General features: G+C 44.5%; 6 protein-coding genes across 10 annotated transcripts; 4 read left to right on the forward strand and 2 right to left on the reverse strand.

Annotated features, from left to right (window-relative positions):
- Positions 1-602: 602 nt before the first annotated feature.
- Positions 603-5,192, reverse strand: H257_15246 (hypothetical protein). The gene is made up of 13 exons (XM_009843270.1): positions 4,836-5,192; positions 4,591-4,764; positions 4,390-4,541; positions 4,295-4,342; positions 4,090-4,242; positions 3,811-4,039; positions 3,643-3,754; positions 2,738-3,571; positions 2,159-2,233; positions 1,821-2,028; positions 1,672-1,754; positions 1,307-1,597; positions 603-979 (listed from the first exon to the last, which is right to left on the reverse strand). Exons 1-13 carry the CDS (start codon positions 5,156-5,158, stop codon positions 707-709), a joined length of 2,955 nt encoding a protein of 984 aa, XP_009841572.1. The 5' UTR covers positions 5,159-5,192; the 3' UTR covers positions 603-706.
- Positions 5,193-5,461: 269 nt separating this feature from the next.
- H257_15247 (hypothetical protein) lies at positions 5,462-7,859 on the reverse strand. Of its 4 annotated transcripts, XM_009843272.1 has the most exons (10): positions 7,734-7,859; positions 7,554-7,664; positions 7,337-7,497; positions 7,132-7,284; positions 6,833-7,048; positions 6,566-6,787; positions 6,193-6,241; positions 6,049-6,146; positions 5,857-6,000; positions 5,462-5,797 (listed from the first exon to the last, which is right to left on the reverse strand). In XM_009843272.1, the coding sequence occupies exons 1-10, from the start codon at positions 7,808-7,810 to the stop codon at positions 5,562-5,564; spliced, it is 1,467 nt and encodes a 488-aa protein (XP_009841574.1). In that variant the 5' UTR covers positions 7,811-7,859; the 3' UTR covers positions 5,462-5,561. The 4 variants fall into 4 exon arrangements, with proteins under 4 accessions (XP_009841574.1, XP_009841576.1, XP_009841575.1 ...); XM_009843274.1 differs by having other exon boundaries at positions 5,857-6,146; XM_009843273.1 differs by having other exon boundaries at positions 5,857-6,146; positions 7,337-7,664.
- A 1,142-nt stretch (positions 7,860-9,001) lies between these two features.
- Positions 9,002-17,971, forward strand: H257_15248. Of its 2 annotated transcripts, none has more exons than XM_009843276.1 (19): positions 9,002-9,592; positions 9,694-9,976; positions 10,055-10,109; positions 10,415-10,510; positions 10,608-10,766; positions 11,030-11,156; positions 11,510-11,711; positions 12,837-13,062; positions 13,703-13,884; positions 14,225-14,422; positions 14,482-14,584; positions 14,900-15,081; positions 15,229-15,365; positions 15,809-15,906; positions 16,260-16,438; positions 16,499-16,603; positions 16,982-17,057; positions 17,124-17,445; positions 17,747-17,971. In XM_009843276.1, the coding sequence occupies exons 1-19, from the start codon at positions 9,033-9,035 to the stop codon at positions 17,916-17,918; spliced, it is 3,462 nt and encodes a 1,153-aa protein (XP_009841578.1). In that variant the 5' UTR covers positions 9,002-9,032; the 3' UTR covers positions 17,919-17,971. The 2 variants fall into 2 exon arrangements, with proteins under 2 accessions (XP_009841578.1, XP_009841577.1); XM_009843275.1 differs by having other exon boundaries at positions 11,510-11,682; positions 12,874-13,062.
- A 1,956-nt stretch (positions 17,972-19,927) lies between these two features.
- On the forward strand, positions 19,928-21,637 carry H257_15249 (hypothetical protein). Its single transcript, XM_009843277.1, has one exon. It carries the CDS (start codon positions 19,978-19,980, stop codon positions 21,478-21,480), a length of 1,503 nt encoding a protein of 500 aa, XP_009841579.1. The 5' UTR covers positions 19,928-19,977; the 3' UTR covers positions 21,481-21,637.
- Positions 21,638-22,747: 1,110 nt separating this feature from the next.
- On the forward strand, positions 22,748-23,464 carry H257_15250 (hypothetical protein; the record flags this gene model as incomplete). The annotated part of the gene is made up of 1 exon (XM_009843278.1): positions 22,748-23,464. The coding sequence occupies one exon, from the start codon at positions 22,748-22,750 to the stop codon at positions 23,462-23,464; it is 717 nt and encodes a 238-aa protein (XP_009841580.1).
- A 385-nt stretch (positions 23,465-23,849) lies between these two features.
- Positions 23,850-24,859, forward strand: H257_15251 (hypothetical protein). The gene is made up of 4 exons (XM_009843279.1): positions 23,850-23,958; positions 24,032-24,268; positions 24,411-24,594; positions 24,704-24,859. The coding sequence occupies exons 1-4, from the start codon at positions 23,881-23,883 to the stop codon at positions 24,727-24,729; spliced, it is 525 nt and encodes a 174-aa protein (XP_009841581.1). The 5' UTR covers positions 23,850-23,880; the 3' UTR covers positions 24,730-24,859.
- The last annotated feature ends 100 nt before the right edge of the window (positions 24,860-24,959 follow it).

Raw genomic sequence — 24,959 nt, forward strand, 5'->3', positions numbered from 1 at the left:
TCTAAAATGTCCGGATAGGGTCAATATAGCAACCATAAAACATTGGCCAATACATGTAGGCTTTACAGTTAACAATAGGTTAGAATTTACCGTTGGAGATTATGCTCTAAGGATGAGTGTGGATGTAAAAAGAGACCAAAAACATCTTCGATATGATGGCTATTTTTCCAAGGGAAAACATGGAAAATTATCTGTCGGGTTCCATAATTTGGAGCATTCAATATTTTGCCAAATATTGCGTTTTTATTCGCCAAAAATTCAGGGACTTTTGTTTCTATAAGTTGGCTACAAATAACTGGGAGAATGATGCAGTTTCTTTTGATCCAGATAGTCCAAAATACGTGACAACCACCAGCTTTAAACCAAATTTTCGATGTATTAATTTGGCAAAATTGTGACCTACTTTGGACTGGATCAACATGGACTTGTAAACTACTCGATGATTGGTTGAACTCGTTCGTTAGTGCGTTTTGAATGGCAAGAACATGCTCAAGTAGTACATTGTTTGCAGTATCCGGATTTGACCTCACCCGACTGTGATTTGAAGTGCATACTTTGTTGCATAATTGGCAGGGACTTTGTACGATTGTGAGTATCCACAATATATATGCACACACTGGTATAATATTCATGGCAAACGTTACGTCGAACACCTTTTGTACCTTACAGCCAGTTAACGCCATTGCGTTTTCGATGGTGTCTTCAGCTAAAAGTCCCCTTCCACGTCATCATCGTCGTTGTCATTGCCAGCGTCGGCCAAGCTGGTCACCGTTCCATCGTACACGGTGGAAGCTTTGGCTTTCTTGGTGGTCACTTCAAACTCGCGAACGTGCATCGGTTGGAGCGTCACCGTCGTGCCTTGAATGGGACCCACCACGCGGTTGCCAGACAAGTTCAACTCTGTCACATGGACGCCATCAACCGACCATTGTGAACCCAGTAACACGAGCAAGTCGACTGTCGCTTCCTTGGACCATTGCTACAGATAGATGTATATGAACAAGTCAATTCGAACGAGCAGCACACCAAATCGGCAGATGACAAAATCGATCGACCAATGAAAACCCAGATCAATAATCAAGTAGCCAATCCATTCTTGGACCAATGCAACATCGAATTAGTATGTGGCTTCAATTATAGTGTGACACGGGACGATTTTGGCTTTTAAAAGTCAGTACAAAGAATTCAAGATCGATAGATTTGGCGAACGCACTAAAGCCCAAATTTTGGGTAAACGCGCAATATATATATACGACCACACAAGAACATGAGCAAGTTGACTACAACAAGTCAAGTTTGTTCGTACCGGGTGTTCATGGATGGCAAACAAATGCGTCAAGCGCAAGCGAATCGTATGACCATTCACGACTTCCAACGAAATCAAGCCCACGTTAAACGGCAAGCGGGGAGCCCACGACGACGTTGGCGGGGTCAGCGACGCATTGTGCGCCGACAGCGCCACCAACGGATTGAGGTACCGACGACTCATCTCTGCGCGCAATTGCTCGGTGGCTAGAGCCAACGGCCCCACGCTCAAAGCGAACGATCCACGAACGGTCAATCCTTGAGTGAGTTTTTGGTTGTTGTTTAGCGACAACTACATACAACACATGGTGGTCAGCCATTGATCGATGCGCTTGAAGCCTTGTGTGGCAGCTTTAGTGACACTACCGTTTCGGTTTCGTTCAAGTGCTCGTCCACGCCCTTGTTATCGTCCAGAAGCAAACGACGGTGTACCATGATTTCAAGAGATCCTGTAGACAGGTAACCAACGTTAAACGTTGCCCTAAACGTTGAATAAAGTGAAAATTGTATTTTACCGTCTTTCAAACTGGCCGCGCCTTGGGCTCGGTCTGTGATGACGTTGAATTGATTGGACTTGTCTCGGATATACGTGGCAATCGTGATGGGCACGTAGTTGGCTGCGACCTTTTCTTCTTCGTTGTGCAGCGTCAAGTTCCAAGTCTCGCGGTAGTCTCGTACGCGCTTTACAAACTCCAACCCGTTCGAATCCGTGTACCACGTTTTCTAATTCAGTTTTCAATATATAGAACAAATATATGTATATATATTGCCGTCTTTAGATAGACTGTTTCTGTTATTAAAGATCAAGACCCAATATATATACAATACATATGTATTGTAGATTGTTAGTTACCTCGGACTGGATCGACGTATCAAACCGAAGGATCACTTCTTTGCCTTGGTCGTCGTCAATGGGAATCGGTCCGACCTATAAAATAATACATATATATATATAAATTAAAATATTCAAAACGATCACATCTCAACATGAAACGTTAAACTTACTTCAACTATAGTATAGTGACCATAAGGTGATTAATTATACTACCTTTCAGTATACAATAGTGAGTCAATCATCATGTCTACCTCATCCTTCTTTATCCAAGTCATACACCAGAATATATATGAAATAAAGTATGTTTCAAGTTGAATATTAAAGAATTCATGTTGATTTGTCGTGTTTCGAACGTGTTCATTTCACATTGACTGGAAATGCATTTCAATTTGAACGGGAAATGGAGTAGATATATATATATATAAATTCGAATACTTTGTCTCCATACACAAAACTACATTCATCATCAAGTTTTCATTGTGTAGTATTTGACAAATGTCTAAATATATCGAACGATTCGTCCCCTAGCAATAAGTACACACACGACTGAAAAATACCCAAAATCAACAACACAACCAGTGTTTATATACACCATACCGTCCATTCCACAACCACCGAGTGATCCCACGCACGCAACTTGTACTGCAACGACCCCCACGTGCCAAATTGAAACACACATGACGCCAGCAACGGCGTCTTGAGGCAATTGTGACCCGAAATAGCTGGCAAATTGTGCACCGCCGACGTGTTCGGGTGAAACAAATACGCCCCCGACGAGCACGAATCCCCTTGTTTCCCATACGCCTGATAGTACAACAACGAAGAGGTCACGTTGACTTTGGTCTGGGTCGCCTTGTTAGTTAGCGACACGAGCGAGCCCGTGACCGAGTTGACTTCGACACGGACAAACTCGTTTTCAGCGGACATGATGGATTCCGTCACCACATCCCATCCCTTAGTCGACTCCTCCGATGACGAAGCTTTGGGAAAGGTTACATGGTAGACCAACCAACTGAGAGGCGGGACGTGGGCCTGCACCACCAATTGATGCGGCGCCGCGTTTGCAATGGGTTGCGAATATACTGGTACAAACGGAACCACAACACTCGGGACAGCCGTGCCATTCGCCAGCTCTACCGCTGCATTCTTGGCAATGATCGGGAGTTCAATGGTATACGAATGTGCCACAGCCAGCGGATTGTACACGACAAACGTGAACGGATCGGACGTTGTCGACCGGTTGCAGATGCTGACGTTAGCCAAGAAACAAAAGTCCACTGTCGTATCGAGTAGCTCGTTGAGCCTCCAATGGCCATTGCCAACTCCTTCGCCCAGTCGCTGGGCATAGTCGTCCGACACCTTTTGTTTTTCCGTGCCGGTGATCCCATCGTGATGCAAACTCAGACCCACCGTCGCCACCAAATGATTCACCTGTTGAGAACAACGATAATGAGAAAGAAGATACAATCACTTGAAATATATCTATGGCGTGTTCTTCGTACTCGAGTCGACTTTGCGCCAGCCCAGACTTCCAATTGGCGCACGGACTGCAACAAGCTGTTCGCCACTCGCACGTATCGCTTCAACGCAGGACGGCTCGAAAAGTATCCCGACCTACAAATATGTGATGTCAATTCAGCTATTCAATATATCGTGAAGGTGCCTCCTACCAGTAACCGTTGGGTTGATCGGCATACGGGAAGAAGTCGTCGGTTTTCACGCTCCATTCAAGCGACTTGTCTTGCAACTTCAAGTCCGTGTATTGCCCCAAAGTCGAGTAAAACATGTTCACGCGACCTTCCTGGTTGGCGTAATGAATGAGCTTGTCGAGGTTCTTGAACCAGCGGTGCGCGTTCTGGTACTGAAAGTCCGTCCCCATGGGCCAAAACACGTGATTGCCTGTGTTTACCATTGTCAGATTTACCAACTGTAATGTCCGAGCGTGATACCTTTCGTGTGCTTGGCGCGCTCCAGACTATGATCGACAAACGTCTTGATACGTTCGCACACGTTGTTGTCATGGAGGTACGGGTCGTCCTTGATCGGGGAGTCGTTTTCAAAGAAGAATCCACCGGGACCACCATACCCATCCTGCAACATGCCTACAAAACGAACTGCTTCACACGCGAATAGTGTAGTCGAATCATGGGGTACCAGTAAATACGGTGTCGTTGCGGGAGGCCGATGGTTTCCACAGAAATTCTAGTGCAGTGGCGTAAGGTACGACAAGGGACGTCATAAAGGGATACCCAAGTTTTTTTCGTCTTTGCGTTTCCCATAGTCTTGGTAATCGATGCGAGCAAAATACAGCGCGTCAAACCCCACTCCAGACGACAAGAGTGAGCCTTGTGTCGAAGAATGGCCAAACGGATCGATTTGCCACCCAATTCGAGGACGAACACTGCAATCACAACATTTGAGATCAAAGCTCGTGTGAAACACGTACATACCCGAACTCCTTCAGCAGAAACTTGTGTCCAAACGCGGTTTGGTCCAACATGGTCGAGTAATGCGGTGCCGCTTCGTCGTGCATGACCCAACCACCATTCGCTTCCAGGTCAAGCTGGCCATTCTTGACGAGTTTCTTCACGATCTTCTTCGTTTCCTTGGATTGCTCTCGCCACCTGCGATATTCACACATGCGGTTCAAAACTCATTTCTCATTCGTGGGAAAGGCGGTTGTGTTTTATCCTACCAGCGTTGGAAAAACGACTGCTCCACATACATGAAGCGGCGCTTGGGGTCCTTTTGCAACTCCGTCACGACCGTGTCCAAAATGTAGTCCACTTCCTGCGTGAAGTACTGGTCCACCGTGATGAGCCAGCCGGGGTCATCGTGGGTGTGGGGAATCAAGTGCACGTTCAGCTTGTCCGTCGAGATAGCGGTTGTCGTGTTGTAGTGTCCATTAAACGGATAGTGTGGCTTCCAATGCTCGCATTCAAACGAAGGGCGCGCATGTCCTTGCGCTCCCGCGTACGTCACCACCGCCGCAGCCACTGCCGTCCACACTTTCACCATGACTGTCGATTATGGAAATGACAAGATCGCTTTTCTCACAGCTTGCCCCTCAGTCTTCCTCTCGTATTTTTTTGCGTCATGGTATCGTTTTCTTATTGAAACCAAGTGTACTGAAAAAAAGTACATTTATTATTGCGCGCGCAATATTTTAAATCAATTTTTATTTATACATACAAAGATCTAGTACAGAATAAAACTTCACCTTCCGACCTTCCAAAGATTCACAAAAATCCACGTCGCCATTAGAATGACGGCGAAGTTCGTCGTCACCCCATACCAAGCGCCGACGGAACTTCAGGGGATGCTTCTTCCACCACGACACAACATGTACATAATGTATTCATGGACTTAGTGTACTCCCTAACGACCTTGGTGCAATGGGCAATGGGATTCCTTGGACATGTCAGTCCGCATCCACTTCATGAAAGGTCGTGTGCATGGCCGCGGATCTCTTTTGCAGCTCGACGTATTCGCGTTTCAGATACACCAAGAATCTTTCGGGGCGTCGAAATACATTCGCGTCCACCTGCACGCTAACCCCCAACGCATCGGCCATGCTATAGATGGCAATGCCCATGTTCACATGCGGCGGGGGCGGTACGTAGCCGTTGAGCGATTCCAACGCATGTCCGCCAAAGTCTACCCACCACCATCATCCCAACGATGCAAGTAATATCGTTGGCAACGACAACACATACACATCACATGAGGAGGTCCGCGCACGTTTGAAATCGCCACCGACGCGTGCGAAGTCAGGTAAGCTACCGCCTTGGCCAGAATTCTCGGCGGTAATTGCGCCAACATCATGCTGATCCCGTAGGTAAAGTATCTCTCCAAGCTGTCTACAAGGAACATGACCCCGTGAGTGTCAGGGTAGCTACTGTTCATACATTTCGCATCGTTCATCGTTCGCGCAACGCGCCGCAGCCGGCGCACGGGACACGCTTCGCCCAACGGCAGTTCCACCAGCAAACAGCTAAATTGGTTGCTACACCACATCGTTATGCACAAATGGCCTTCAAAGTCCTTCGTACTCGGGTTCTGCCGGCAATTCCCACGGCGGTCGCAAGTCCACCGAGATGCCTACCACTCGACGATTGATACATAAATAGAATCACATTATGTAGCCAAAGTTAAGAATAAAGTCAAGAAAACATGCACTAATATATTCAAAACGTCCACTGACCTACTGTATGAGGTATCCTAGTATTAATTAATACATCCCGTTGATTAATACGTCGAAGTACAGAATAATGTCATACTATTAATAGTATTTTGTAGCCAAATTTGAGAAAAAACGAGAAAAAACTCAAAAACAAGCATAAATATATCAAACAAATACTGAAATATATGCACCACTTGTCTCGGGCTACAGTAGACCAAACCATGGAAACACGTCCAACCTACCAGCCCGAATCACGCACGACGGGTCGACAACTGCTGCGCGTTCTCGCTTCTCATCCTCGTTCAGATCCATGGAAGCTTCTTCCATGAGCATCGTGCGCAGTGCTCCCGTGATGCACGATAGAAACACATCGTTCACAGTCGCGCGCATGCCCAAGTGACGTGCGATGCCTTTTGTCGCTGTAACGCTATAGTTTGTTGTGTAAAACAACCGCTTGGATCGGCCTACGCTCTATTGTTATAGCGCATGGATATGTTTACATGGGGTACCGCTGGGCTGCGTAAGGCGAGTGCGGGGCTCGGGGACCAGTGCAAGGCGCATACTTTTGATCGAGTACAGCCACAGCGACTGGACCACGCGGTGTACTTGTTGGCGTATCTTATGCCATGTCGACACCTCCACTTCGTCTGGGGGGCGTGCCCGTGGAGGAATGTACTCGTGCAGCGGCGCATCACTCAGTCGCGCGAAAAACGCATATACTGACGCTGTATAGTTTCAAGTCCATCAGACTTTTCAATATGTCCAGTGGTAGAGATATATATCATAAGGCGAAGTAGGGGGTTCGTACCTCCGTCGGCCAATGCATGGTGGATACGCCACAGGATAAACGTTTGGTTGTCGCGCACCGGTAATACGTGGCACGTCCACAGCGGCACTGCTATATCCAAGTCTTGGGTTGCCAAAAACTCGGCAAACTGCAGTGGGGTCTCGTGGCGGTGGTCTATAAAAAGGATGGTTAGATGTATGTATACCAGTGCTAAACCCAACACAACCGAGTGGCATGTCGGTGACGTGGGTAGCTGGATCAAACCCGGGCACGAGCTCGAAATCGTCCGAGTCGACGCGTACTCGAGAGCAAAATCGGCTGAAAAACTTGGAGTCCGCTGCCATTCTCTTGGAAACTAGCGATGCCACGGCGTCAACAGACCATGCCCTGCGATGCACAAGATGAATGACACATGTAGTACGAGTGTATGACATAATAGATACCCTTGGACAACCATGAGCACAGTCAAGATGGGGGCGTGGTTGGAATCCGTGGCCAAGAGAGTTGCATGGCCGATCGGACGAAGGCGCCAACGGGAGATCCAATTCCACCACCTACATGACATCGTGTGTATTGTTTCGATTACTTGATATTGCCCACTACAGTACTACTACTACAATTACCCTTCAAACCACCACATGGGTGCGGCTAGCAGTAAAAAGTACAACACCACCAAAGCGAGCACCAAGTGCAGCAACATCACAACCACACTGCCAAGATAGATGGCTTCTTGAGAAGTATACGTCCACGTGTCTGTTGCAACGGCAGTACAGTACCTCGTCCCACCTCCAACGAGATACTCTTACGTTAACGGGAATAGTATTTTCACATGTGTTTGTTGGTTTATGGGACGTGCCAATAAAATGCTCGATAACGTTATTGTGTTTTCTGCGGCTGGCGAGTGCAAAAATATCTTGAATTGGTTAAATTAATATTTTCTACCGCGTAGCACGCTCAACTCTCACATCTTAAGAAATTTCAGATTGGGCAAAAATGCTACTAAGTTACTACGTAGTACAACTCGGAGTAGTAGGTACTTCAGAGTAGCTACTGAGTAATTTCATTACTCTACCATTATGAGAGGTCCATCTTGGGTAAAAAAAGTTGGACCAAATCAGTCCATTTTTTTTATGCCGTAAAACACCCGATTCTCAAGGAAATTGTGGCATAATTTTTTTAACTTTGGTCCAGACATGGAGGTTTGTGTTCACGTTGAAGTCTTGAACTTCACAGCCAATTGATATTCTTTTCCAAAATTCAACTGGCATCCAGACAACTTTTAGATACTTCGTTGCTCCTTTCCTTCATGGGATATGAGACTTTGAGGAATTTTGCAAACTTGCCAAAACGGGTTGTGGCATAATTTTATGAGGTGGCATCCAGACCAGCCCTAATAAAGCATAGGTTAACGTAACGTTTTTACGGTTGCAATTTTGGCACTATACGGACTTTTTAGAAATTTCGACTCGCAGAATTTCTATTTTCGCGTGAAATAGCAACAAACCCTCCGGATAGTGCAAGAATTTCTATCCGTAACTTCGAATAGAAAAAAAAACACCGTTGGAGGAGGCTTTTCGAGCTTTACACGTAAAAGTTGGTCAATTTTGAAGATTTTTAAATGTACGGGAAGCTTGTGATACAACAAATCGACGGAGTTTAATTATACTACTACCAGGTTATAAGACGTAGTACTTCGTAGTACTGTGCAATACTATCAATAGTAATTCTAGTATACTAGTATTATACATCGAAGTATATTATATACTCGTATACCTCTATATTTGTATGTAGACGAATACTTGTACTACAGTGCGTACCGTAGTACTACTTTTGAGTTTTTTTCGAAACTGTCCAAAACTTTCTAATTGTCCGGAATGCATCCGGATAATCTCGCCGATCCAGCGCACTTTCACCTCGGTGAAATGAAGAAGCGCTCGAGCGACGCCGAGGACAGCGCAACGTTGCTGGACGCACCGGCCACTTGTCCCGTGGACGACAATAGCGGTCCTGTCTGTGTAGGTTCGGTGGACATGCTTCGCTGCGGCGGCAGCGGCATCACGTCCGTGCTGTTCTTGCCGTCGGAATTCCGTTCGATTCGGTTGTACCGGGCAGCAACATGGTGGAAGCAAGCCTTGTACTCCGTATTGTGTGTGACATCGTTCGGTGTCTTGCCCCTTCTTGCCTACTACATGCCACTGTTGCATGCCGCATGCACGCTGACACCGTTGTCATCGGGGGTATTTGCCACCGTGGTATTAGTTCAGCGTCGCGACAGCACAGGAAGCTGGGAGGCGGTGCCCGTGCAGCGCACTCCCACGACCAGCGCCGACGACGGCGTCAATCCCCCCGAACAACTCATCTGGTTTACGTTTCGCAAGCATCGATACATGTACGACGATAGCACGACGTCGTTTCGCCGAATCAGCGCCACCTTGTATGGCGTGACCTCGAGTGACGCTCTTCGATCTCGACTGACTTCTGGGTACACGTCCATGTTTATGATGATGCTTCTTCGAGTACTACCTCGTTCAACTGTGCAAGTCAATTATTCAACCATATTTGTTTTGCATATCTTACATGTAGGCACTCGGACGAGATGGCAGCCGCGCTGCTTCGATACTTTGGACGAAATGCGCTTGAGATTGCGCTCTTGCCGGCCCACCATGTGCTCATGGAGAAGCTTCTGCATCCGTTCTACTTGTTCCAGCTCACGAGCGTCGCATTATGGCTCTATGAAGCGTACTGGAGCTATTCCATTTTGATTCTGGCCATGACTGTTGGCTCCGTCGGCTACGAAGTCGCAACCCAACTGCTCAACACAAGAAAACTCCACAATTTTATGCACATGGACGACGTCGTTGTGCATGTACGTACTGTGCTTTGCATTGGAAACACGATAATATATATATAATATTTATATATATTTGATTCTCCATGTAAGTAGGTGCGTCGCAACCATCAGCACCTGTGCGTACCCGCGACCGCCCTTGTGGTTGGAGGTATTCTATGATCTATTGTTTGGGCGTGTATAATACTACAATGTGTACATACAGATTCCTGTTAAAACCTATATTTCTCAACCTATTATTAGGTTCAAAACGTTTATATATGGCCTATAGTTTCGAAAGGAATATGAACGTAAACATGTATATATATATAGAGAGAGAGAGAGGATTCTCGAAATGTCAATGCTATACGTTGAGCGTGTTGTGATATATATATATATATATATATATATATATATTGATATATTTCTATGAGCGTTGAAATGATTGGTTAAGCTCTAACAATGTGTTATGACTAGACATTGTCGAGTTGGACAAAGGGGGTGCGGTGGTCGCCGACATGCTTCTTGTGGAAGGGGCGTGTGCTATGGACGAATCCTCGTTAACTGGCGAAGGTACCATATATATTTATATATATATATTTATATATATATGAAAATGAATGATTTATTTCGATGTTATCCTTCCATCTAACATCGTCATGTAACTTAGCGATTCCGGTCAACAAGCATGCCGTCGCCGTCTCTGCAGTGGATTTTACGTCTTCTTCGTGCAAAGCGTCGCTCTTGTCGGCAGGATCTACAGTCGTTCGATTGGATGCAGATACTTGCAAAGCGGTGGTGGTTGCAGTGGGCTTTCATACGTCCAAGGGTATATATATATCTTTCGAATATTTCAAATATATATATATACTTACATAATATATCTACATTGGCCAAACGTGATTGAACAAGGAAATGAAATGTTGGTGGTCGTGGAGGGTAGAGTAATACGATTGGTCAATTGTATGGTTTGTTATGATCGACGAGTGGAGAATTATAGTATTCCTGGCAAGTTATGATTTGATGTCGTTATAATTACTTCAGTAAAATAATATATAAATATATAAATACATATATATATATATTGTGTAGGCGATTTGTTCCGATCGATTGTGTGCCCCAAACCAATTCACTTCCAAGTCGAGCAAGACAGCTACCGCTTTCTCGTCGCGCTTTCGACACTGGCAGTACTTACAGGGATTAAAAACAGCTACGACGCGTACGTTAACATATATATATATAGATCAGTATATATATATCAGTATATACATCTATATATATCAATACGTGCATCAATATATATCCATATATGCACACGCATATATGGATATATGGAGAGCGCACGTTTCTTTTATATTTTCCTCGCTACACTCTGTATAGTATGTATGTATGCGATCATTCCTTTTTTAAAAGTCAACTCTTTCGATCTATGTTCCACAGTCCAACCTGCGGTTCATCTCGTCGTTGTCGTAATCCACTGGTTATTATATATATTATATATATACCCCTCTCCATCCCACCAATAAGTATATATATTTTTTTGGTACTGACAAATATATGTGGGCTGTCTAGAGCCAGACACGGCCTCGGGTGGATGCGTGTGGTCGTATCTTGCTTGGATATAATTACAATTGCGGTGCCGCCAGCGTTGCCGTTGATGCTGAGCGTGGGCGTGGGGTACTCGATCCACCGGCTGCAATCTATGGGCATCTTTTGCATCGACGGACCCAAGGTCAACTTGGCAGGTCATTTGACATGTTTTTGCTTTGACAAGGTATACTGTACATGTCTACTATTATGAACTATATATAGATAGTATTGCTTAATCGATTCGAAACTGGAGCCCTCGGTAGAATAGTCGAATGTTTTATGGAGTAATATTATAAAAGAAAAGTGAAAAATAGGTAATTAAGCCAATCAAATATGTCAGTTTTTTCGAACTTATACCCATCCAAACGTTTTATTCGACTCAGTCCTACAGGATTGGGTAACATGGTTGTATACTAATCTTTGTGTAGTATAGTGAGTACAAGATGAAATAGGATCAAATCGAAAGATATTTGGATAAAGGACTTACAACTCCAACTTTGGGTGAAATGCACAATATGATATGTGACAGCGGCTGGCTGTTGGTGTGAGAATGGGTGGACTTGATTTATTTTTTTATGTTAAACGATGTAAAAGCGCGTTATTTGAATGTCGATTGTCGACCCACGCAGCAGTATGATTGGCTGAAAAGAATTTACGGTTGGCTTTTGATTGGATGTAATTAATACAAGAGGAATGTTCGAGTCGAACAACATATTACAAAATATATCGTCGTACAGTTGTGGGAGTGGAACAATTTAGTTCTATACACCCCCATTGTATCACGGATTTGAGAACGAGGATATTGAATGATATATATATATAATCATCATTCACGTTTTTTATATATTTCATGGTGGAGATCCACGACCACTATACAATAGTTGTGTAATATTTTTAAGTTGGATTTTCAAATTGGGGTCGATGGGACCTGTTTTCTGTTATTGTCCTTCTTTGACCCGAAATTTGGACTTTATAATGCTACTGTAATTCACCAAATCTATCTCGATCGATCGCTTTCTAGTACTGACTTTTGTATGTAACGATCGTCCAATATCACACTAATTTCAGTCACACACTATTTCGATGTTGACTTGGTCGAAGAGTGAATAATTTGATTGGCTGGTTGATTCGTGTTCTGGGTTTTGATTGGTCGATCGATTGTCGGTCGGTTTGGTGAATCTGGTCATTCGATGGAGCACCCCCCTAACTCCCGTATTCGAATTTGGTTTTATTACGACTATTTCATAATTTTTAGAATAATATATTATTTTTTACGAATTGTTGTAATAACTGGCGCGGTTACCTGTAGACGGGCACATTAACCACCGATACCATGTCGTTTGAAGGCGTGGATGTCGTTGTACAGCGTACTACTACTACTTCTACACAGGAGCCACAGGAGAACAAGGCCAACCACAGTGAAGTTATCGAGGCGTCGGTCGAGTTTGCTGGATTGGCGCCGCTCCTAGACTCTTCTACGCCATCAACTATGCTGCATGCAGCTGGCACTTGTCATGGTGTCACGCAGGTGCACGGTACGACATTGATGTGGTTTTTGTGTATCTATTTATACATGTATACTTGATCGTATCTCGGTATATCTTTGTATCCGTATATATATATATGTGTGTGAACGACGTGCAACATTGAGAGAAGATTGTCGACGAAAAGATATACATATATTGTGATATTTCGCTATAAACTTGCAAAATACGCGTGGTTTGTCTAATTAATATTGAATCACGCTGGAGTTCTGATTGGTTGAATATACTTGTCCTTTCTTTAAGAACCAATCAAATCCACTCAAAATTGGATAACCAAAAGCGTCAATGATTCGTGATTCGATTCGGCGCCGAGATCATTCGATTCGAATCCATAATATATATATTTCTTTAAACAACATGCTACAACGATACTAGTAGTATGTATATATATCTAAGGAATATGTATATATATATATCCAAGGAATATGTATATATATCTAAGCAATATGTATATATATAAGGAATATGTTTCTATCGTTGCCGACGTTGTGAGTGTGATATAGTTTTGAATCCATGTCTAGATGTAGAATGTCATAGTCAAGTGACGTATCTTATATATATATATATATATATATATATATTTCAGGCCTAAACCGTTGATTTATATACTCTGGTTTGATGGCGATGGTAGGAGTGTTGGTGGGATCACCGTTAGAAGTGAGTCTATTCCAAGCTTCCAATCACATTTGGAAGGATGCTGCGATCGAGTGCCGCACCAGCGGGCGTCGCTTTGAATACGCTCAAAAGTTTGCATTTGACTCGGTATTGCAGCGGTCGTCGGTGGTGCTCAAGGACGGAACTGTATTTGTCAAGGTAAAATATTGTCAAAAGTAAACAAAACGATCCAAATAAGAATAATTTATTTGTTTTCGTAAAACTATCCAAAGTAGAATAGTATTCGTTTAGTTGTCGGAGGTGTTTCCATCAGTGGGTGTGTTTTGGATGGATATTATTAATATATGTGTAGACTACTACATACAGTACTGTTTGTGCATGAGAACCGTCTAGCCTTCGATTTATCTAAATAACTGTAGAGATAGTTGGAGTCCCTGTTTATTTGGCCTGTGTGTCCTGGTATATATATTTTTTATTTGATTTATATCTATATATATTTGTGATGTAGTGTAAATATATTTATGTTCTTCACGGATAGGGATCCCCTGAAGCGGTGGCTGAAGTATGCATGTCGTCAACTCTGCCGCTTCATTTTCAAGCCACGGTGCACAACTACGCCAAGCAGGGATTGTATTGTATGGGACTAGCGACCAAGCAACTAGCTCAGCAACGAGGAGGGCTCCAGCGGTCCCACATCGAAGCCGACTTGACATTTGTGGGCCTTTTACTCTTTACAGTACGTTGGCTTCTCAAATATATATATATAAAGAATACTTTTTTGATATTTTCTGATAGAACCCCATCAAACCCAACTCGCCAGCGTTGATAGGTGCTTTGGAAGCTGCGGATATCGATGTTCGAATGATCACTGGCGACAATGCACTCACGGCTATCCACGGTATAACCTCTCCATTTTCCAGAAACTTGTGACCAGTCACATGTCTACAACGCTGCTCCTGTGTATTTATCTATCTTCCTATAAATAATATATTTATTGAATATATATATATAAATAATTTAATATTCTATAAATTATAGTATTAGAATTCTTTCATAATATTCATCGTCCTTGCCTTGCTGCTCCGACCCCTTCATTCGTCGTTCTGTATACATTGTGTGAGTCGTACCAATGAGCGTATTGTTTTGTATATATATATATATATATATATATCTTGAAGAATATTGTATATTAATGCGATTCGTGATTATATAGTCGCCCACGCAGTAACTATGCAGTTGCATCCAGAAGTGGTGGTGCTGGACATCAACCATCGCCAAACCGACGACGACGACGACGACAGGTGTAATGTGGTGTTGCATCACGTTTCTTCTGGCGTTGTCCAGCAATTCTCCATGGACGCCTTCCTTCTTCTTGGCACTTCAGTGGACTTTGCCGTACGTTGGCTGTACCTTTTATTAACTGGGAGTCATGGCCAATTAACGCACACAAACTATATCTATGTATATATTGTCTATTTGGTGTATGCCATGTATTTTGGGATAAAATTGTTTATATAGTCTACTGTAATATCTATGGAGTAGATGACGGGAGCGGCCCTGGAGTGGTTCCAAGCGCATGGAGCGGGGGATCTTGTAGTGTTGGTGGAAAATATTAAAATATTTGCCCGGATTCGTCCAGACCAAAAAGCATATCTCGTTGAAACACTCATGGCTCAAGGGTATGTATGTATGTATATTATGATATCTCTTGACCTGCGTATGTCCACAGTATTTCAAAATCTATAAATACTAGTATGTATTTATATATATAGTGCATATGTTTAAAAAAGGAATAGATTAATTTTGGTAACGTACGAGCGTGTATATAGTACAAATATTGTGCTTGTATTGGCACTAGTGTGCAAATTAAACTGTTATTGTACAACCAATTATGGTTAAATACAACGAACGTAGGATAAATCCGCGTTTTGCTATCGCAGGCGTACTTACTCTAAATATAAATAACGTCTGATGTGTTAACCTCGTTGAATATACGTACCATAACTACCGTAACGTTACCTCATAAAATCAATTTTAACAAAAAAAATATTTCAATATTCGATTTGTAGAGTCGGTTTGAGATTCCATTGAATTATATATATTCACGTTTTATATAATATAGGAAGTATGTGGGCATGTGTGGCGATGGAACCAACGACTGCGGGGCGCTGAAAGCAGCTCACGTGGGGCTAGCTCTGTCGAATGCCGAAGCTTCGATCGGTAAACGCTTATGCTATTATGCTGTTTTAGTATACCGTATAGTATCGTAGGACGAACTCTAGCAATTTTAAACTATTCTTGTTCCACCTCGAACAAGTCGAGTGAATTGGTCGAATATAAATATATATAAATTTAAATATATATATATAAATTTAAATATATATATATATAAATTTAAATATATATATATTATATTTATATATATATATAAATATATATATATAAATATATATAAATATAAGTGTATACATGAATATATATATATATTCATGTATTCATATTTATCCTTCTGTTGTCGCGAATATAAATATAAATATATATATATCCATGTATTAATTTTTATCCTTCTGTAGTCGCGCCCTTTACAAGCCGCCGACAGGACGTGATGGATGTGCTGACGCTGATCCGGGAAGGCCGGTGTGCCCTCACGACATCATTTGTCGGGTTCAAATTTATGGTCCTGTACCCTGTCACACAAGTGATTATGACGTCAACTTTGTACAGTGTATTGGTTTCACTGGGCAACAACCAAGTACGTGTATTCGTTATAGACACTGTTTATTTCTGTCATTTTAGTTAACAAACGGGGTAGTTTCTATTGGACGACATGGTGATTGTATTGGGTCTGTCCATGTTGATGCTACAGTCCAAGCCGACGCATGCCATCACCTCGCACCAACCCGCGACCACTCTCTTTGTACGTATATAATAAATATATTCTTTTTTTTTTTATACTCCAAATTTATATCCAGAGAAAGGTGTATTTCGTATAATTATAAGAATGGTTTTGGTATAAAATATAATTTAGAGTCATTTTATTTGGAAGATATACTATATACTGTTGTCTACGAGGGTCTCATACACTATTGCATAGTCAGTTGCATGATTCAACATAATATTCTCACTATACAGTTGTGAAATGAAAAAAATCAAGAATTTCTGCATATATTTTTAATTCTATTCTTTTTTATATATTTACTTTGATTGTATGCTTTTAGTAGACACGCGGGAATTCCTTTTAATTAAACCCATGAAAAACAATTTCATGTTTATGATATTAATCACTGCGTTGTAGGCTCGGTCAATTGTGTGGTCCATCGTTGGCCACGTCGTGATCTTTCTCGCGTGCTTTTCCATCGTCTGGTCTCACGGTACAAAATTAGAGCTATAATATATATATATATTGGTCGAGGTTTTGTTAAATCTGTGTGTTGTAGCTATGCACGCGCCGTGGTTTTGCTCTGTGGAGACCGCCGCTTCCCTTTATGCGACCACAGACGCCACTCATATTGTGAATTCCACATGTAGCTACAACTACCAGCCACCAATGGGCGACGGCTACACAAGGCAGTCCTACGAGAATGCTGTTGTGTGGCTGTTTGGCCATTGGGAATTTGTGATTGTCGCAGTGGCGATCAATTTAAAAGACCACTTTCGGCAGCCAGTGTGGCCCCAGAACAAGCTGTTTGGTGGTTATGTTGTGGGCCTAGTTGTGGTTCTGACATGTCTTACACTGACGCAAAACCCGTCTATTTTGGGGTAAGTCTTCGTACAGTATTGATTTTTGTCGAGTAGGACGATAGGGATGAACTGTCTATTACTTGCTTATTGTTGACTAGAACCATTAGTATGTATGTTGTTTTGAGTATAAGCATGCTATTTTTTATTCTTGTTGGATGACGTTTTAGTGTTGGCGATTTATTTTTATCATTAATTTTAGCGTTGGCCCTTTATTGAATTTGACTTCGTTTTTTATCGTTTGGCTATTTATTGCATTTGAAGGGTCTTCTCGATGCTATTAATTATTCACTTTGAATTTTGAATTATGGGATGTGTCTAGGTGGTTTGAATTGGTCGAGTTGCCCGAGGCGTTTCGATGGTACATGCTGAGCATGGTAGCTCTCAACGGCCTTCTGAGTCTGGGCTGGGAATACGTCGTCACCCGATACTTGGACAAAGGCAGTGGTCCACAGGCTATAACTACTCGATTACCCCACATTCGAGTGGTGTAAATATATAGTGTAGCCACGCTAATCGACATAATAATAACCCGTTTGCACCTTGCTTGTAGCACAATTGTATTTGTCAATTCGATAATTCGAAAATGGAGGGGGGTGCTCCATCGAAGGATCGACCAATTAAAATCCAGAGCACGAATCAAGTAGCCAATCAAACTCTCTCTCAGCATCAACGACTAGATTCGTATGTGAATGAAACAAGGGTGACAATAGTCAAATATATATATATATATTAATATAAAATTCTATACAAAAGCAAACATTGATCAATGGGATTCGGCGGATGAACCTAAAACTCCAAATTATGGCTGAAGGACAATACTGCAGGTAGACCGACCGATATTGTGATATATGTACCTTGTAGTAAGTACTTAATAGACTTTTAATGGGATTCCAAATGGCATCGTCATCATCGCATTGAATCGTTCGATGGGAAGGAACCCCGAACCCGAGAAGTTATTGCCAGACGCCTACTAGTTCAGCAATTTCATGGATTTCGTTCGTCCTGTATTGAAACACAATCATGTCGTACGTGTGCTACTGTAGCAGGTACTTACAGTGCCACCGACGACCACATCGTCTTGGATGAGTTGGCGTCAGATAGTTAGTTGAATACTACTACTCGTACTCCGGAGTAGTAGACGTTCTGATTCGGATGTTTACGACCACAAATTGCAGCAGTGTGATATTCTGGTCGGATAATACTACGCTACTACATGTACTTCGAAGTGATATACTTGTCACCAAACCGCTTTAGCTTCTAACCGACAGACGAAAACGTACACTGTACCTCTTACTATTGCATGTGAGCTTCACCAGCGTGCAAGGATCGATTTGGAATGAGATTCCACATGTGCACTCTTGTACGGGGCAATTAGCTCCTTGTGAAATCGTGTGTACATCGATCGTGCGGTGTTGTCGATTTTGTTGACTTTTCAGGTCGAATAGATGTATTGCTAGTGTCCAGAACGACCACCACCTCAACTAGAGTTACAACCGTGTGTCGTTTATTGCTGAAAGTTTACGATGACAAGTAAGACTGCCTTCCCGTTACCTCAACTGGTACACCTCGAATCCTGCACTGCATTTCAAACGATATGACGATAAGGGCGATTCCTTCACTTGTTGCTGCTGTGCGTGAACGTAAACATCCTGTTAACCCCACAATTCCCCCTCCTAGACAAAGTCATCTCCACCCCAATTGCCCCCCCGACCACACCCCCATTTGACCAACTATGCGTTCTACCACGTTGTGCACAGTACGTAGTACAGTTGTATGTAGTTTTAGACGGCATCGTTGCCATAACTGTACTTTCCTCGTAGAGTACCTGGCGGGGCTAGGCTGCAATGATAGGTCGGCTAAGGAGGTGCAGAGGGCTGCCTTGGGCTTGTTGCGTCAGCATTATCGAGGCATGTGTACTTACCAGTAAATAATAATGGTGCCAATTCTCCCTCACACATGAAGTTTCTTATTCCTGTGGTCACTCGAAAATGTATGCGTATCATTGGACATTTCGCAATTGGTTGACGCATCACATTTGTGTTCTACGTTCTTTCCACCTATTTACCCAATATCTAAGCACCATAATATACTTTAAATATACACATTGGAGTCACGATGGTATTGAATGCCTAATGTTAGTGTATATATGCATCGTTTAGTTCATATTTGACTTGGAGATATGCCACCCCCATTCAGGTCGAGTTGGGATTGGCTGGGAACGGATTTTGCTGCCTGGTCTCACAGCTCTCAAGTTAGCTCCAACTTGTTAGCCCATAGGTACACCCTCCGGGTAGCCGAGCCAGCAGCTCCGTGATGTGCAGCTTGATACTCGTGCCAACACTGAATGTATTTGGCCATATTGCGAGCCCATACACCTCGTCCGCCCTGCTTAAATCCTGCAAACGTTGAATGAACTCCAATATGGTACGTATGTCGAGGTAATTTGACCGGCTATTTTACTGTGTTGCGTCAACGCTGCAAATGTTGACACAACGATGTTCTTGATGTGGCAAGATCACGCATTTTCATACCCGATCCTCCACGAACACGATGGACACATCGCTGGCTGCGTTCGAGTCTTGCCAACATGCTTCGTTGACGGCGTCGCCTTGGACTGTGCCCGTGACTTTCTGCCTAGCGGTGAGCGTGCTGCTGTCGTACTTGTTTCCGTTTCTGGTCTCCAAGCCACCACCGACCAACCGACGACTCAAGCGCCGACTGACCACCACGGGGCTCACGACACTGCTCACCGAAACCGACACCAACCTCAGCATTCTCTTCACGATCACCGTCCTAGACAAGATTGTGTCCAAGGAGACGCTGGTGGCGCAGCTTCGCTCCCGCCTCGAGCCGGCCTTCTTTGTGCGGTTCCGGTCCCGCGTCGTCGGGCGCGACTTTTGCTTAGTCGAAGACTTTGACGTGGCTGACCACATCACGGTGCATCAACTGGATACGTCGCAAGACGTCCACGAATATGCAGAAACGCTCAACAACGTGCCGCTAGACATGGCCATGCCGCTGTGGAAGCTGCACATGGTGCATGTGAACGATCAAACGTTCCTGCTGTGGCGGCTACACCATTGCCTCGGGGATGGCCAGTCCATGTCCATGTTCTTTTTGAAAGTGTGCGACAACGGGTACGCCGTGCTCGAGAAACTAGCTACGCACGCCCTTGCCCCACCAAAAAAGCCAAGCGATGGTCGCCGCCACCATACTAGCATCTGGCGATCGATTTCGATTCAGTGCATCCACGTACTTGAAACCGTCGGGCTTGTTTTATGGTCTATTGCGTTGTACATGCGCAAAATCGTATGCATGATGTGCATTGCTGAAAGCTCCCAGTACTTCAAACAACCAGGCCACACGACCAAGCGGCTGTCATATTCGTTGGCTTTGACCGTTACCGACACCAAAGCTCTGGGCAAACATATGGCCGCGTCCATCAACGACGTCATGCTGTCATGTGTGGCGGGAGCCCTCAAGCACATGCTTCCCGAAACCGACCGCCACCACCCGCGCATGTTTCTTCGGGCGGCCATCCCCATCAACATGCGATCAGTGTACGATCCGTTCTTAACCACAAGCAACGCCTTCAGCTCGCTGCTCATCGACCTTCCCGTGGGTGAACCCAACCGCATCAAACGCACCGAGATGGTCGTCCAAGCTATGGCCGAGGCCAAGACCTCGCTGGAGCGGGTGTTCACGCTAGGACTCACCAAGATCATGGCGGCGCTACCTGTCGCGGTGATGCTGCCCATCAGCCGCATGTTTACCTCCCGCGTGAGTGTCGCCATTACAAACGTACGCGGGCCATCCGATGAGTTGTACCTGGGCGGCGCGAAGATCGTCCAGTCCATCGGGTTCCTTCCGCCGCCGCCGTCCGTGAATGTCGGCATTGCCATCACCAGCATCGGCAACACCCTCGGTGTGACCGTTGCCACTGACAAGTCCATAGACGCTCCCAAGTTGATGGCAGCGATTGAAGCAGAATTCATCGCCCTGCAAGCAAGTTGTGCTGCCATCTTGACCGCAGACGACAAGAAACATGTATAGATGACACATACATCTGTGTATATGTGTGGTTGGGAGCAACTGGAGTTACGTGGCAAGAAAATGAAAGCTATATTATTTGAACAGGTCTGTGATACAGTATCGTGGACTTACTGTATGTACTATTATTAATAATAATACCAAGTATTAATAACTAGTACTACTACCTACGAATGGGAGTACCGAATTTCGAACAGTACTGAGTTACTAGTAGTACTTCAAGAACAAAAGTACATACTGTCAATTGTATTCCACATGACAGAGATGAAGAGCCGACATATGCCGTTGGCGACGGTGTAGAAAGACACTGACGTCTTGGGGGTACAGTACCAGTGCACGTCGTTATGTGACGACGGGTTGTTGAAGCAACCAACCTACGTATGTAGGCGGTGTATGTACATACATGAAGGGTTGAGCTACACCTACTGTACTAGTATGCCTCGCTTTGTGCATCAACATTTTACTATCGTACTTGCTTGATCTGGCTGGCTCCACAAAGTATCTTTTATCACAATCGTACTACGTACTACTAGTACTCGAGTACTTTGCATGGAAGCCCGCCCTCTTGAGCAATACGAGGACAAGGTGCATGCATGTAGTACACACAGTACAGTTCGTAGTGGGGTAGTATACTGTACTACTACACCTTTTTTCGGTTAATTTCAGGACCTCACCATACTTTTTTGCGAATGGCGAAATATAACGAATATACAACGAACGAAGTGGAACCGCCGCGAATTGCTTGTTCATTTCGCGAAAAAGTCCTGAAATTAACCGAAAAAAGGTGTAGCACTTGCCACCTCCGGAAATGACATCATGTTTGATCAGATGTAGGGCTAACAAATCTGCGGATGTCCCAACACTTCTTCCCTGTGTGCATCATTCATTGGTACCTACTACTTCGAAGTAGTAACTACAATTTCCAATGCAACAGCCATTGGGAGCCACAAAAGGGCGTTACGACTAGTGGTACTCAATACAGAGTACTAGTACCGGTACATACTAATGCCGTCGTCCGCTCGTCGTGTTGGATGATGTAGGAGTACATGTAGTAGTAGTCTAAGCCATACCACCGCCATATGATCTGCGTGTACTACAGTCCTTTGGGTCGAGTCTCGTGCTACTATGACGTGGTGGCGCCGTAGCACGCCCCCACTGGAATCTTGCGAGGTATCTTTTTTTGCGTCTCCATCAAACTTACCTACCAACCCAACAGCTAACGCTCACTTTGGAATTGTCTTGCTACCACACAACGCCCACGCACAGTATTATGACCACCTGCACTACCATCCACAAGTCCAACCACCACCACGCCACCAAGCCACCAGCATTGCTGCTGTCGTGCATCTTCAACGGATGCAACCGACCTGCCGCGCTATCCCAAGACTCCACCGTCAAATGCGCGTTCCACTGGCATCGCGCGCGCTGCCTAGCCAGTCCAACATGTTTCAACCAAGTATTTGCACGCCATCGTTGTGTACGCCACGGAGGGCGGAAGCAATGCTCCGTGGATGGCTGCTACCTCAACGCTCGGCTGGGAACCGTGTGCTCTAAACATGGGGCGTCGGCTGCTTTGCGGCAATGTACCTATACCGGATGCACGACTCGAGCGAGCGCGCGCAAGAAGTGTATTCGTCATGGCGGCGGCCGGGCTTGCCGGGCTTCTGGCTGCACCGCCCATGCACGCACCCGCGGCTACTGTCGGAAACACTCGCCCCGACTTGTGGACCAAGTAGCCGACCTGACAGACGACGACGCACACAGTGCCACGTCAGCAACGCTGGCCCTACACAAGGCCGAGGTGGACGAGATGGCCAATGTCTTGATCAAGGAAGAAGTGCTGCTAATCGACGAACCCATTGACTTTGCCCATCCATTGGATCCAAACGCCGTCGACGGGTGGTGGTGGATTGAGCCTGACGTGGCGTCGGAGCTGCTCGAGCTCTTGACCGTCCAAGACGTTCACAAGGTCGAGTGGAAGTTGTAGTTTACAGTTAGTTAGATGCGCCGTTCGTCATAAGGAGGAAATCCATAGTTTACTGTTAATAACTGTCAATTACTACGTAGTACTACTCCGTGTATACTAGTACTGTATACGGAGTATATTCACGGTACAAAATAAATCGCCCTTAATCGCCCTTTTACTGTTAACGTTACGTTATTAATATTAATAGTAATTCCTATTAAGTGCAACGCAATACTAGTACTAGTATATTGAATAACGTTAACTTCAAAGTAAAAATCACGAGAAATTGCTTCGTTCTGGATGTCACTCGGCATTTGATTCGATAAAATCATACTATATTTACACTATCAGCCAATAGGATACGTTTAAATCAGTTGCTTTATACCCAATCTGTTGACATTCGTATCGGAGATTTATCACAATTCTGGTCTGGCAACATGCAACAGCAGCAGGCGCCGCACGAAGTAGCAGAGTCCTGCTTCCTCCAGCTGTACGCCGAAGCTGTTCGGTCCATGGTACCCTTCATCCTGTTCACCCCACCGCACTGTGTAACGTTAACGTTACATCTTCACACGCCATGAACGCTAGGTGGAGCGGCACCCGTCGACGGCCGAGAAAGCTCCCGAGGACGCGTGGGCTCCCAGCGACGACTTGACGGCAAAGCTCGAAGCGTTTGGGTATGACGTCGGGTATCGCTTCGTGGAGCGGTTTTCCCGCGACCGGCCGCGCTTGTTGGAGCCGTTGGACGTGATCAAGTTCTTGTGCAAGGACTTCTGGATCCACATTTTCAAAAAGCAAATCGACAAACTTCAGACCAACCATCGGGTACGCGTCGTCCGTCGCAGCGCTTCCTGAATCATGTTCAACCACGTCTCGATCTTTCTCATGAACTCCCTCTCGCCATTGCATGTTGTTGGTCGTCATCTCCAATGTGGGCATGAATGATGATAATGGGTCATGGATACAGGGGGTATTTGTCCTGCAAGACTTCAACTTTCGTTGGATCCAAGCCTTGTCGGGCGAACATGACGCTGAGTCCAAGCAGAAAGCGCTCGTGTTCCTCGTCTTCCCATGCGGATTGCTTCGAGGCGCGTTGGCCAACCTTGGCATTCTCGCCATTGTCAACGCCGACCTCAACGCTGTACCAGGCTGTACGTCGTATGTGTTTCTTCGCTTTGAATTGATTTACTTTTTATATTTTTTTTTAAACGATACTAGTATTCGGTTTTGATTTGGACTGATGGATGGTATGTATTGTAGGCGTGTTCAACATTAAACTGCGATAAGCAACGACACATATCCTGTGCTTTGCCGCTGTCTTGTCCAATGGATACATATCGTGACCAAACTACTTGCTATACATCCCCAAATTCGTGGGATTTCATATATATATATATATATAGATTGATGGTAACATTCTAAAGTATTTGTCAATTCGATTCGAATTTCGAATGGGGTGCTCAATCGAATGCGCAGCATAACTAAATCGACAGACAATCGACCGACCAATCAAAAC

This window comes from Aphanomyces astaci, assembly GCF_000520075.1.
Source record: "Aphanomyces astaci strain APO3 unplaced genomic scaffold supercont1.68, whole genome shotgun sequence".
NCBI lineage: Eukaryota > Oomycota > Saprolegniomycetes > Saprolegniales > Verrucalvaceae > Aphanomyces > Aphanomyces astaci.

What these genes read in the sequence shown, in the direction of transcription:
- H257_15249 (XM_009843277.1), top strand. Translation starts at nt 19,978, where the DNA reads ATGGACACATCGCTGGCTGCGTTCGAGTCTTGCCAACATGCTTCGTTG.
- H257_15247 (XM_009843274.1), bottom strand. Translation starts at nt 7,810, where the DNA reads ATGTTGCTGCACTTGGTGCTCGCTTTGGTGGTGTTGTACTTTTTACTG. An exon ending in CGTCACCGACATGCCACTCG is followed by an intron (nt 7,285 to 7,336) that starts GTTGTGTTGGGT and finishes TCCTTTTTATAG; the next exon opens with ACCACCGCCACGAGACCCCA. An exon ending in CGGACCTCCTCATGTGATGT is followed by an intron (nt 5,798 to 5,856) that starts GTATGTGTTGTC and finishes GGTGGTGGGTAG; the next exon opens with ACTTTGGCGGACATGCGTTG.
- H257_15248 (XM_009843276.1), top strand. Translation starts at nt 9,033, where the DNA reads ATGAAGAAGCGCTCGAGCGACGCCGAGGACAGCGCAACGTTGCTGGAC. An exon ending in TGGACGACGTCGTTGTGCAT is followed by an intron (nt 9,977 to 10,054) that starts GTACGTACTGTG and finishes CCATGTAAGTAG; the next exon opens with GTGCGTCGCAACCATCAGCA. An exon ending in TTTCACTGGGCAACAACCAA is followed by an intron (nt 16,439 to 16,498) that starts GTACGTGTATTC and finishes CAAACGGGGTAG; the next exon opens with TTTCTATTGGACGACATGGT.
- H257_15251 (XM_009843279.1), top strand. Translation starts at nt 23,881, where the DNA reads ATGCAACAGCAGCAGGCGCCGCACGAAGTAGCAGAGTCCTGCTTCCTC. An exon ending in AACTTCAGACCAACCATCGG is followed by an intron (nt 24,269 to 24,410) that starts GTACGCGTCGTC and finishes TCATGGATACAG; the next exon opens with GGGGTATTTGTCCTGCAAGA. An exon ending in CCTCAACGCTGTACCAGGCT is followed by an intron (nt 24,595 to 24,703) that starts GTACGTCGTATG and finishes TATGTATTGTAG; the next exon opens with GCGTGTTCAACATTAAACTG.
- H257_15246 (XM_009843270.1), bottom strand. Translation starts at nt 5,158, where the DNA reads ATGGTGAAAGTGTGGACGGCAGTGGCTGCGGCGGTGGTGACGTACGCG. An exon ending in TTTCTGCTGAAGGAGTTCGG is followed by an intron (nt 4,542 to 4,590) that starts GTATGTACGTGT and finishes TTGTGATTGCAG; the next exon opens with TGTTCGTCCTCGAATTGGGT. An exon ending in GCGCGCCAAGCACACGAAAG is followed by an intron (nt 4,040 to 4,089) that starts GTATCACGCTCG and finishes TGGTAAACACAG; the next exon opens with GCAATCACGTGTTTTGGCCC.